Source organism: Salvia splendens, chromosome 8 (assembly GCF_004379255.2).
Source record: "Salvia splendens isolate huo1 chromosome 8, SspV2, whole genome shotgun sequence".
NCBI classification, from domain to species: Eukaryota; Viridiplantae; Streptophyta; class Magnoliopsida; order Lamiales; family Lamiaceae; genus Salvia; species Salvia splendens.
In genome coordinates this window covers 28,556,806-28,569,864 of record NC_056039.1, presented here as the reverse complement: position 1 = coordinate 28,569,864, position 13,059 = coordinate 28,556,806, and the positions used below count along the sequence as shown (strand labels likewise).

At 34.8% G+C, this 13,059-nt stretch overlaps 1 protein-coding gene across 2 annotated transcripts; it reads left to right on the top strand.

The window, feature by feature from the left end:
* Window positions 1-362: 362 nt before the first annotated feature.
* On the top strand, window positions 363-4,417 carry LOC121745246 (putative MO25-like protein At5g47540). Of its 2 annotated transcripts, XM_042139072.1 has the most exons (11): window positions 363-789; window positions 1,184-1,345; window positions 1,574-1,692; window positions 1,874-1,948; window positions 2,151-2,244; window positions 2,868-2,927; window positions 3,159-3,227; window positions 3,392-3,490; window positions 3,912-3,956; window positions 4,047-4,149; window positions 4,226-4,417. In XM_042139072.1, exons 1-11 carry the CDS (start codon window positions 667-669, stop codon window positions 4,228-4,230), a joined length of 954 nt encoding a protein of 317 aa, XP_041995006.1. In that variant the 5' UTR covers window positions 363-666; the 3' UTR covers window positions 4,231-4,417. The 2 variants fall into 2 exon arrangements, with proteins under 2 accessions (XP_041995006.1, XP_041995005.1); XM_042139071.1 differs by having other exon boundaries at window positions 4,047-4,417.
* The last annotated feature ends 8,642 nt before the right edge of the window (window positions 4,418-13,059 follow it).

Here is a 13,059-nt window from a genome sequence, read left to right as displayed (position 1 = left end):
ACCGTTGTGCATGCCTAAGTAAATTACTAGCAGGAGATAGACTGAGGTTTTGTTGGTGAAGGATGAATTTGGATCTCACAAGGTCGTCAACGAATTTACCTCTCGTAGTTTCGAAATTTTGTGGTCTTCAATTCCCATTTAATTTTAATGCAGGTTTAGATCACAAAAAAAAATAGTCATAGTTTTTAGTTTAGAATGTTTTCAAAATTTGAACTCAAATACCATTATTGACTTCTTGGCTTCAATTTGGACTTCTAATTGATGGAATTTGTCGGATTAGTTGACTACAACAACTTATGTTATTCTTAAAAAAGAAAAATGAAAAGTAAAATTAAAATATTTTGCAAGTGAAGTTAGCCACAAGCGAAAACGATCTGCTTTCCCAGTTAACAGTCGACATATATAAATGAAATTTAAAACCCCCGCAAAATCACTAAATCTCGAAAATGTTCTGTTTTAGGATACAGACCGAAAAATCAGCTTCGTCGAATCAGAATCCCTAAACCAATTCAGGGGCAAATTTTGGGGTTTTAACAATTTTCCAAAATTGGAGGGTGTCTGTCATCCGGCGGTAAACCGCCGGCGCAGCGGCTGCCGGTGTTACAGGCGGCTGTCCGAAAGCTTCCGGTACCGGATACCACCGACGGAGTTGCGGATAATGCTAAGATGAAGAGTCTGTTCAAGTCCAAGCCGAGGACTCCGGCTGATTTGGTGCGGCTGACGCGCGATCTACTCATCTTCGCCGATCTCGGAGCTCCTGACACTAAGGAAAGCAAGCGAGACGAGAAGGTTCTTCTGTTTTATAACCTTATGCATGAATTTTCGTTTTGTTTTGGTTGATCTGGTGTTGCTAGTACTTTGACATTGTCATCGAATGTGGATAAATGACAAATTATGTTGTTAGTTAGTGAATAGCCGGTGCTACTGAGTGTGATTTGTGGTTTTTTTAACTGATGTATTACTGTTTCACCTATTAATCTTGTGCAGAGGCCTATATTTTTGTCAGTGAGGATCTAACTGATTTTGTGGAACCTTTGCATTGATAGTATAGTCAATGACTCATTTTGTTTCAAATGTCTGCTTGATGTTGTTATAGGGTAGCAACTGGAATGCAGTAGAGTAGACGAATTTACTCTCCTTTTTCGATTCTAGTGTTATATCTTTTGCTGATTGTAATGTGTAGATGCTGGAATTGAGCAAACTAATGAGAGAGTTGAAACAAGTTCTTTATGGGGACAGTGAATCTGAGCCAGTAGCAGAAGCATGTACCCAGTTGACTCAGGAGTTTTTCAGAGAGGACACTCTTCGCCTTCTAATTACATGTCTTCCAAAGTTGAGTTTAGAGGTACTTGTAGATCAGTCCCTAATTTGGTCACTACAACTTATAAGAATTCTGCCTTGTGCATTATGCTTTATGGTTGGATTGAATTGAGTGTGTTGAGTTAGGACACAATGCAAGAACACTATTCTACTTCTTGGTGTAGAATATCTGACAAATTGATAGTTGTTCAATCTAATTCTTTACCATAAGAAGTTAAGGGAGAGTTGAGTTGACTGATAGACAATTTTGCAGACCCGCAAAGATGCTACTCAGGTTGTTGCAAATCTGCAGAGGCAACAGGTTCAGTCAAAGTTGATTGCGTGTGATTACTTGGAAAAGAACAAAGATCTCATGGATGTCTTGATAGCAGGGTATGTTAGGATAAAGAATCTCATTAGATTCTGGATTGTTCGATCAAATAACTTATATTTCCAGGCTTCTATTCGAATTGGGATTTAATCTGATAATTGTGAAATTGCTTGTATGAGAGGTGTTCCTGATGTTCTTGTTTGCAATTTAATGCCTTCAATTTGGGTTTCTGTTTGTGTCTAGTTACGAGAACACTGAGCTGGCTTTACACTATGGTGCAATGTTGAGGGAATGCATACGCCATCAAATCATTGCAAAGTGAGTAGATCACTCAATTTTCATGCTTTATGATATTATTATTGTGCCAATCATCCTATCGCATATAAAGTCACCGACTACATTGGCTGCTTTTTTGTGTCCTTTATTGCATAAGTTTACTGGTTACATCAATGCTAAGTGCTGCAGATGAAAACCAACATTTTGTTAAATGTTAATTTCAAAGTCTGCTTTTGTCCTATAGGTATGTTTTGGAATCAGAGCATATGAATAAATTTTTTGACTTTATTCAACTTCCAAATTTTGACATTGCCTCTGATGCTGCTGCCACTTTCAAGGTTGGGTATTCTATCTGAAGTAGCAAATTCTTTACACATTCCTCCTTTTTTTTCTATTTTAGTTATTTGGTTTATCCATCATTTTGTTGCGTTATATGTGTTCTGTAGTTGATCACTGATTGATAGGTCTTCTCACTTTACATTTTGATTGATCACAAAAAGGTTAATACGCAGTTAGTGTTAAATATAGCGTTCCCTCATTTGGCATTGTGCTAAAAAAATTGTGGGTGTTTGGATTTGGCTGAAAAAATGTCTTTGATTTAATGCCTCAGAGAGATATTTTCCTGTTACTATGATTTGAGGATGTGCTACAGATGGTAATGGGGAAAGTGAACTTACGATGTTCAGTGGGATGTGCGACTCGGTGGTCATTATCTTTCATAACCATATATCTTTCTTCAATTGCTCTTACATGATTGGGTTACTTACTACATGTCCAACACCTAGATAATATATGTTAAGCACTGTATGCCATTTTCTCGAGGCACTTTTGATCTAAGCTGCTCAAACTTAGGACATGCAAGTTCTAGATTGTGCTCCTCAATGATGCCTTTTTTTTGGTGTTTTTGTGGTATATATACTGACATTAAAGTATATCTAACAGGATTGACATCTTATTGCAGGAATTACTGACTAGACACAAATCAACAGTTGCCGAGTTCCTTTCTAAAAATTATGACTGGGTAAGTTTTGCTGCATTAGCATTTAGCAGCTAGATAAGTTAATATTCTTCTTTGTGCCGCATATTTCTTGACATGATATTCCTGCCTGGGGCGTTGAAAATTATTCCTGCAGGCTTATGTACATTAAGCTCGTTATTCATGTGTGTCCTACCCTGGAATTTAACAATGTTGTTTCTTGGAGTCACAAGTTTCACATCTAATCCTGATTTTCTTGTCATCTTTTCCTCATAGTTCTTTGCGGAGTACAACTCAAAGTTGCTAGAATCTACTAACTACATTACTAGGAGGCAGGCTGTCAAGGTAATGCGGAACCACCACTTCTTATTGAAAATTGTACGAAAAATGATGAAAACGCTTGCTGGTGGCAGGTGCAAATGACGAGTTGATCAATTCTTATCATTTGATATGTCCTCATGCACAGTTCTGTATGGTTACGATTCTGATTCTTGATGCACTCCTTTCAGCTCTTGGGTGATATCTTGCTAGATCGGTCAAATTCAGCTGTAATGACGCGATATCTTAGTTCAAGGGAGAACTTGAGGATCCTCATGAATCTTCTCAGGGTATGTTACATTCTTGACTTGTAGATTAAGTCCTGACTTCCCTTGCCATTTAAATGACTGAAGAAGTGTTGAAAAATCTGTATGAGGAAGGGAGATGTACATATAGGTAAATGGATGGTAAGTTCTATTTAAATAATCTTAATAAACTAAATGATCTGATGCTATTAGACCTTGCTCATTCTCAAATATAATTATTATGTACTTCAGACTGTTTATTTTATGATAATCAACATTGGAAGAGCTTGAAAGAGCACTAGTTTATGGTTTTTATTGTTGATGTTTGCTTAATTGCCATATTCTGAATACCCTCATGAACATGTTAAATGAATTTATAAAGGAATTCATTCTGAACCATATCATTTCTTTGATGTCTTTACTTGAAACTGCATCTATAATAATACTAAACCGTTGCCTTACCCAGGAGTCGAGCAAGAGCATACAGATTGAAGCATTCCATGTTTTCAAGGTACAGGTTTATATTGCTGTCCAAGCTTGTCACATATAGTGGAAAGACTTGGATAATTGATAGTGTTTTCTGCAATACAACTATGTGCAGTTATTTGCAGCTAATCAGAACAAACCTCCGGACATTGTTAGTATTCTCGTTACCAACAAAAGCAAGCTACTGCGCCTTTTTGCTGATTTCAAGACAGAAAAAGGTAAAAATGTGGAATGACATATTCATGCAGATAATCTTCGAATATCTTTGTTTGAAATTTTGCTTTGGTTGCAAAGGATGAGCAATTTGAGGCTGATAAAGCACAAGTTGTTAAAGAAATTGCTGCACTTGAGCCTAAAGAGCGGACATGAATTCACCTGTTGTTAAGTGTATCAGCTGCGATGACGGCCTTGTACCAGTAATTCTAGCTGATATATTATATATATATATATAGGGGTGCATTATAATGATAATCCCAATTTCCGTAATAACCCTATAACTAAATCTGGACCACACATTTTTAAAATCACGTGGTCTAGATTCAAACTTAGCTTTCCTTCATAAAAAAGGCGCAGAGGGTAAATATGTCATTTCGCTTATTTAATTTCTGAATTTCGCTCATGATAAAATTTACGTATCCAAATTTCGCTCATTTAAATACGTAAAATCTTATTTCCCATGATATACAGATGTATAAGGTTCAGTTACACGTATGTATGAGGTTCAGTTATACGTAAAATCTTATTTCCCATGATATACAAATTTCGCTCATTTAAATACGTAAAATCTTATTTAAGTATCGTTTATCATTTTATCATTTTATCAACTCAGAGTATCATTCTATCCGACAAAACTATCATTCTATGCAATAAACCTAACATATATCATTTTATCATTTTATCAGTCAGTCAAAAGTATCATTTTATCAACTCAGAGTATCATTCTATCCGGCAAAACTATCATTCTATGTAATAAACCTAACATATATCATTTTATAATTTTATCAGTCAGTCAAAAGTATCATTTTATCAACTCAGAGTATCATTCTATCGGGCAAAACTATCATTCTATGCAATAAACCTAACATATATCATTTTATCAGTCAAAAGTATCATTTTATCAACTCAGAGTATCATTCTATCCGGCAAAACTATCTTTCTATGCAATAAACCTAACATATATCATTTTATCAGTCAGTCAAAAGTATCATTTTATCAACTCAGAGTATCATTCTATCGGGCAAAACTATCATTCTATGCAATAAACCTAACATATATCATTTTATCATTTTATCAGTCAGTCAAAAGTATCATTTTATCAACTCAGAGTATCATTCTATCCTGCAAAACTATCATTTTATGCAATAAACCTAACATATATCATTTTATCATTTTATCAGTCAGTCAAAAGTATCATTTTATCAACTCAGAGTATCATTCTATCCGGCAAAACTATCATTCTATGCAATAAACCTAACATATATCATTTTATCATTTTACGTGATATTTGGCGTAATTCAGAAATTAAATGAGGGAAATGACATATTATCATTTTATCAACTCAGAGTATCATTCTATCTGGCAAAACTATCATTCTATGCAATAAACCGTACATATATCATTTTATCATTTTACGTGATATTTGGTGAAATTCAGAAATTAAATGAGGGAAATGACATATTTACCCCCACGTTTTTTTATGAAGTAAATCTAAGTTTGAATCTCAACCACAAGATTAGAAAATATGTGTGGTTCAGATTTGGTTATTACGTGATTTAGGGGTTATCATATGATCACAACTCTATATATATCTATAGGGGAGCGTTATTCTCCTATTCATCCCTTAGATCCTTTATTCTTTTTAATATGGGCCGTTAGATCTCATTCATCAATATTCCAGATGATCTGCATTATTACACTATAATGGTGCATTATTAGTCGGTGTGCATTATTCAACTGAAAATCTGCATTATTAAATGACACGTGGCACCAATCTAACCGTCGGATGACAAAATCGTGGGGCTGAGATTAAAAAGAACAAAGAACAAAAGATACAAAAAGGAAATGAATACATCCATATATATATATATATATATATATATATATATATATATATATATATATATATAGTAGTGATCAATGTATAACTAATCTTAAGTGTATAACTAGAGAACAAATCTCAGCCACACATCTTAATGGAACAAATATTATTTATTTTAATTATATAAAATATGCTGAGGGTAATTTTGGAAATTGCTTTCTTAATTTAAATCTGCGATCAAAACATGCAAATTTGCGATCAAATTACTCCACAATCTGACCGCCACCGTGTGCCGATCTCTGACCGCCACCGTGATGCGTCGGAGGCGCTTCGACAGAGAAACGTGGAGCTAGAGAGGGAGCTCCGGAGCAGCCTGGAGGAGGAGTTGCGGATTTTGATGCATCATCAGCAGCAACGCCGTCGCCAGTTCCGCGGTCTCCGTGGCACTCGTCGGTGCCCGATAACTGCGATGCCTTGCAGCGGTAGGGTGGAAATTGACGCAGTTAGCTAAACAATAGGCGTGGAATTCGAATTCTGTGGATTTGTAACGAATTTGCTGGCCGATCTCGATGCGGAGATGCTGGAAATTAGGGCGGGCGATGATGAGAAGATGATGTTTTTTTTTGCTTAGTTTAAAGTTGATTCATAAAATTCACAAAAGGCAGTGAGTTTTGATTGCCCCGAGTTTGAGGCATTCGGGTTTATTTGCATTAGTTTTGATTATGTATGAAATGAAGGCAATCAATTATTATATGTAAATTGTGATTACTTCAATTTAGATTAAATGATTTCTACAGATTTATTTATATAATATAAAAGAATTATTATTTAAAAGAAAGAAAGAAAAACCAAGCTTCACTCTTGTTCACAAAACACATCATTCTTACTCTGATTTTACTTCACTATTGTTTACAAAATACATCACTTTTATTCTAATTTTACTTCACTCTTGTTTACAAAACACATCACTCTTATTCTGATTTTACTTCACTCTTGTTCACAAAACACATCACTCTTATTCTGATTTTACTTCACTCTTGTTCACAAAACACATCACTCTTATTCTGATTTTACTTCACTCTTGTTCACAAAACACTTCACTCTTGTTCAGAAAACACTTCACTCTTGTTTACAAAACACATCACTCTTATTCTGATTTTACTTCACTCTTGTTAACAAAACACATCACTCTTATTGTGATTTTGTTAACAAAACACATCACTTTTATTCTGATTTTACTTCACTCTTGTTAACAAAACACATCACTCTTATTCTGATTTTACTTCACTCTTGTTTACAAAACACATCACTCTTATTCTAATTTTACTTCACTCTTGTTAACAAAACACATCACTCTTATTCTGATTTTACTTCACTCTTGTTTACAAAATACTTCACTCTTAGCATGATTTTACTTCACTCTTGTTTACAAAACACATCACTCTTATTGTGATTTTACTACACTCTTGTTAACAAAACACATCACTCTTATTCTGATTTTACTTCACTCTTGTTTACAAAACACATCACTCTTATTCTGATTTTACTTCACTCTTGTTAACAAAACACATCACTCTTATTCTGATTTTACTTCACTCTTGTTTACAAAACACATCACTCTTATTCTGATTTTACTTCACTCTTGTTTACAAAACACATCACTCTTATTCTGATTTTACTTCACTCTTGTTTACAAAACACATCACTCTTATTGTGATTTTACTTCACTCTTGTTAACAAAACACATCACTCTTATTCTGATTTTACTTCACTTTTGTTTACAAAACACATCACTCTTATTGTGATTTCACTTCACTCTTGTTTACAAAAGTGATTGTTGGAATGAATTTGATATTCCTTATTCTTCTTGGCAGATTTTCGCTTCTTCGCACCTGGTGTTTTTTTATGTTTTTCATGTTTTTTTATGAATAGCTAAAGTGACTTCAATTACAATAAGGTTAAGCGTATCAACAATACTATTACGATATTAATTAAAAACTAATTTGTACACAGCTTTCGTAGAAACCAAAATCAAATGGATCAGCTGAAGCCAAGTCCGCTCAATTCAAGGCCGCTGAAGCCGATCTGCTTCATCGAGAGAGCCGCCACCGTCTATGCCGACTGCACCTCCATCGTCTACGGCTCCACCACCTACAGCTCGAACTGCCACTCAATCGCGGCGGATCTCGACGGAACGCTCCTGATCTCCCGCTCCTCCTTCCCTTACTTCATGCTCGTGGCGATCGAGGTCAGCCCCCTCCTCCGCAGCCTCATCCTCCTACTCGCATTCCCTCTCATCGCCGTTTCTCAATGAATTTCTCAATGAATTCAATTTTGCACCTAACATGATTTTGGATTTAATTCGGTCTGCAATGACAATAATACCCCTGACTTGTTATTATGGAGTAAATTTGTGATTGAGGGAGCTAATATCTCATTAAATTCGAAAATTAATATTAGCCCTTGATTTTTTTGATCTTGTGGCTATTATTTGTTCTCTAGTTATATGGTTAAGATGTGTTTGCCATAGATCATGACCCTATATATATATATATATATATATATATGGATGTATTCATTTCCTTTTTTCATATTTTCTCCTATTTCCTTCTTGATCTCAACCATTCAATTTTCAAATCTGATGGTTAATCTTGATGCCACTTGTAATTAGTTTAATTATTAAAAAAAAACTGAAAAGGTCAATAATGGAAGATCAATTTCACTCCAGTTATTCCCTTCTCATATTTCATGTTTTTTTTTTGTTGCACGATTTGTTTTCCTTAATTAAGATCAATTTGCCTTCTTCTGTAAGTGGCAGCAAAGGCGGTGCTCCCGACACTGGAGGCGTAGCTGACGGCGAGGGCGATTCAACTGAGGCTGAGGCTGGCGGTGTACGAACTTTTACGGAAGAATTGCTTGGATCCGTAGTCAGATGAGATCGACTCGTTGGTTTAGATCTTTCTATTTTTTTATGTTTATTCAGTTGTTGGATATGGTGCAAATTGTGTAGTGTTTTTTTGTGGTTGCTGGATATAAACTCTGATTATTGCATTGTTGGAGTAATTTTATCTTTGATTGTTACGTTGCTGGAGTAATTTACCTCTGATTGTTGCATTGTTGGATTGTCTGTGCATTTTGTGGTTGTTTATGATTCAGATTTGGTGTATTGGAGCATATGGATGCTGTCTATTTTTGGTTCCCAGATTTGTTTGCACGTCAGTTATTCCCTTTCCTTAATTACTTCTCAGTGCATACTATAGTATGTGATTTAGGGTTTTGTTGACAAAAGTCACGCATACTCTAGTAATTTTGTAGGTTCACTGCTCAATCGTATTTATTTTTTTGGTGTTGTTAACAAAAGTTCACGAGTTTCATTCATTGGTCGAAGGTTTTGGGAACCTAATGTACATATTGTACAGTATAATGGGTCGTTTAGTTTCTGTAATGCATTATTTGTGGTATGTAATGAACATTTATCCTGACCCGTTTAATTTAAGTTGTGTTGTGTGTCATTGTTTGACGCACGTTTCTTGTTTTCCCTAAGGGTTTAACAAGCCTAGGGGCTAAGGTGTAGTATGTTGTAAGTCTAAAAAATGTTGTCCAAACACACGGGTTGCAGTAATTTGTCTGGGGTTGCACATGCATAGCGCGTAGGTATATTTTAAAACAGATATATACATAATGTACATATTGTGTAGTATAATGCGTAGTTTTAGTTTCTATAATGCATTATGTGTGATATGTAATGAACATTTATCCTTACCCGTTTAATTTAGGTTGTGCCGTGTTTCGATGTTCTACGCACGTTTCTTGTTTTCCCTAAGGGTTTAACAAGCCTATGGGCTAAGGTGTAGTATGTTCTAAGTCTAAAAAACGTTGTCCAAATACACGAGCTGCAGTAATTCGTCTGGGGTTGCACATGCATAGCGCGTAAGCATTTTTTAAAACAGATATACATAATGTATATATTATGTAGTGTAATGTGTAGTTTTAGCTTCTGTAATGCATTATTTGTGATATGTAATGAACATTTATCTTGTCCCGTTTCATTTAAGTTGTACCGTGTTTCGATGTTTGATGCACGTTTCTTGTTTTCCCTAAGGGTTTAACAGGCCTAGGAGCTAGGGTGTAGTATGTACAATAGCAACCACGTGATGCATAAAACAGGATAAGTAATGCATTCAAATGGCCAAATAATGTACAGAATCACTCAAGTAATGAACATACAAATATTGCATTCATTCTTAGACTCATGTACAACATCAGTCTAATGATGCATAAAACAAGATAAATAATGCATAGAAATAGCTAAATAATGTACAAATATTGCATTAACTCTTAGACTCATGTACGAGTTCCGTGACGGCTTCCTTCTGCCGTGGAGTTAAACTCTTTATACAATTCATAAACTCTGTAGGGGTTCGTCGACAATACAGATAGTTGGCGTGCCTACCCCTTGGTTCCCTATCCTCCGTCTCTTCCGGAGCTGTACTAGTCCCGACCTCTGATAATTGCTCCCGGAATTTCTGGGCAATTCCTACTGGCAGTATATCATCGATTGTCTCGTCGATGTCCAATCTTAGCTACTTTGATGGTGTACAACATACACAATAATAACATACAATTAGTTACATAATGTACAAACTGAATAAATAATGTGGACAGTTATACTGCATTCACTTATACACCCTTGTACAGAAGCCTCAAAATAATGCCTAAAAACTGATACATAATGCATTATAATAATCAAATAATGTGCAGAATAAATCAACAAATGCACCACGAATATTGCAATCACCCATTGTCCCATGTCCAACAACAGTCACATAAAACATAAACCATGATAAATAATGCACTAAAATAACTAAATAATGTACTGATCCGGTCAAGTAATGAACATACAAATATTCCATTCACTCTTTGACCCATGTACAACAACATTCACATGATGCATAAAACAGAATAAAAATGCTTTCAAATAACCAAATAATGAACAGAATCACTCAAGTAATGAACATATAAATATTGTATTCACTCTTAGACTCATGTACAACAGTGATCAAATGATGCATAAAACAGGAAAAATAATGCATAGAAATAGCTACGTAATATATAGATTCGATCAAGTAATGAACATACAAATATTGCATTCACTCTATGATGTATGTACAACACAAGTCACATAATGGCTAAACCATGATAAATAATGCATAGAAATATCTACATAATGTACAGATTCAATCAACTAATGAACATACAACTACCGCATTCATTCATTTATCCATGTACAACAACAGGCCTATAATGCCTAAAACATAATGCACAACACTTCCTATAATAATGTATACATTCCATCGAATGATGCACGACATAATATAACATTCACTCAACCCAAAACCATAATGTATACCAATCCATACAATGTACAGAACAAATAATGCACAAACGAATATTAAAACAATAACAAATTTGGTAAACAACTCCCTACAATACTGAACAAATAGCAGCAAATAATGCACAAATGATAACAACATTCACTCATTTACAGGCTACTTATTAAACTGATTTCTGTAGCTTCAAACAAAAACATAATGCACAACAATTCCTACAATAATGTACACATTGCATCAAACAATGCACGAATAAATACAACATTCACTCAATTACAGGCATATTAAGCTGTCGACATTGCTCACCTGCAGCCTGGGTTGGTTGGCTTTTGAAAGGCTTGCCTCGTTTCGTCATCCTGGATCTGTGACACAAACCAAAAATCAAATCGGATACAATCTTCTCTCCAAAATCGCTCAATACACAATTGTCAACCAGTTATTAACTACAAACTTCAATAATAGACAGAACCCTAACACAAATGAACACGATTTTACGATTTATGAAAATCTCGACCAAAGCAAGTGCGAAAAACATTGAATCGAAGATTAGGTTGTGTGTCAGCGGTGATAATCGACGATAAACAATGGGTATTACGAAAATTTGAAGCGTTAAAACCCTACCTTGTTGTCGACTCGAACTGGAAGTCGCGCTCGAAGGGAGTGAGTTTTCGACAGTGAAACGGCGGCGGAAGGTTGAATTAACAGTGAAAATCGACACTAAGGTTGATTTCCGGTGGATTGGAGTGGCTGCTAGGGTTTGGAAATGGGGGGAATTTGAGGCGACGATGTTGAATCGTGGGTTTGAGGAGAGAGACGGCAGGAGTGAGAGGGAGAGTGGGTAGATGGAAGGTTTATGAAAATCACGCTGAAATCTCGCTCCTTCCATTTTAATTCAATGTTGTTTTATAATTATACCCATATAATGCACAGAATGAGTCTAATAATGCAACACGGGATGATTTTGTGATGCTTCATCTAGTCCATCCATTCCATCAATCTAATGGCTGAAATTAAGAAGGAACTTAAATCTAAGGGAGGAAAAGGAGATTAACACTACCATATATATATATATATATATATATATATATATATATATATATATATATATATATATATATATATAGATGTGATTTCATCTTGTAGCGTCATTTTTAAACAAGGAATATGAATCTTTGGGACTATCCTGTTATTTTTTCTTGGGTGAACTACATCAAAAGTCCATGACTTTTCGGTTTGTGACACTGCAGGTCCTTAACAAAAAAAAATAGCGCCAGAGGATCCTAACGTTAAATATAATCACGACTCATATTTTTTCAGACCAAAATACCCTTAGGCCCTAAAGGGCATTTTTGTCACTCCATTATATTGTTGACATGTGATTTCTGCCACATTTTTGTCAGCAACTTTTTATGTAATTTTTTAATAAATTCTAGTACTTCATACGTAATTAAAATTTTATCATTATTTACACTTTCTAATTTTTTTATAATATACATATTTATCATTATCTGCATTAATTAATATAAAAATAATAAAATGAGACCCTTTCTTCCTAATAAAACTCACTTTTAGGTATTTTTCGATGTTTTCTATTTCCACTAATTTTTATTTGTTTTTTACCTTGATTTATCGATCGATTTTATTTATTATGATAGTATCCCAATTTTGCAGTATTAATTTATAAATTTACATTGTCTTAA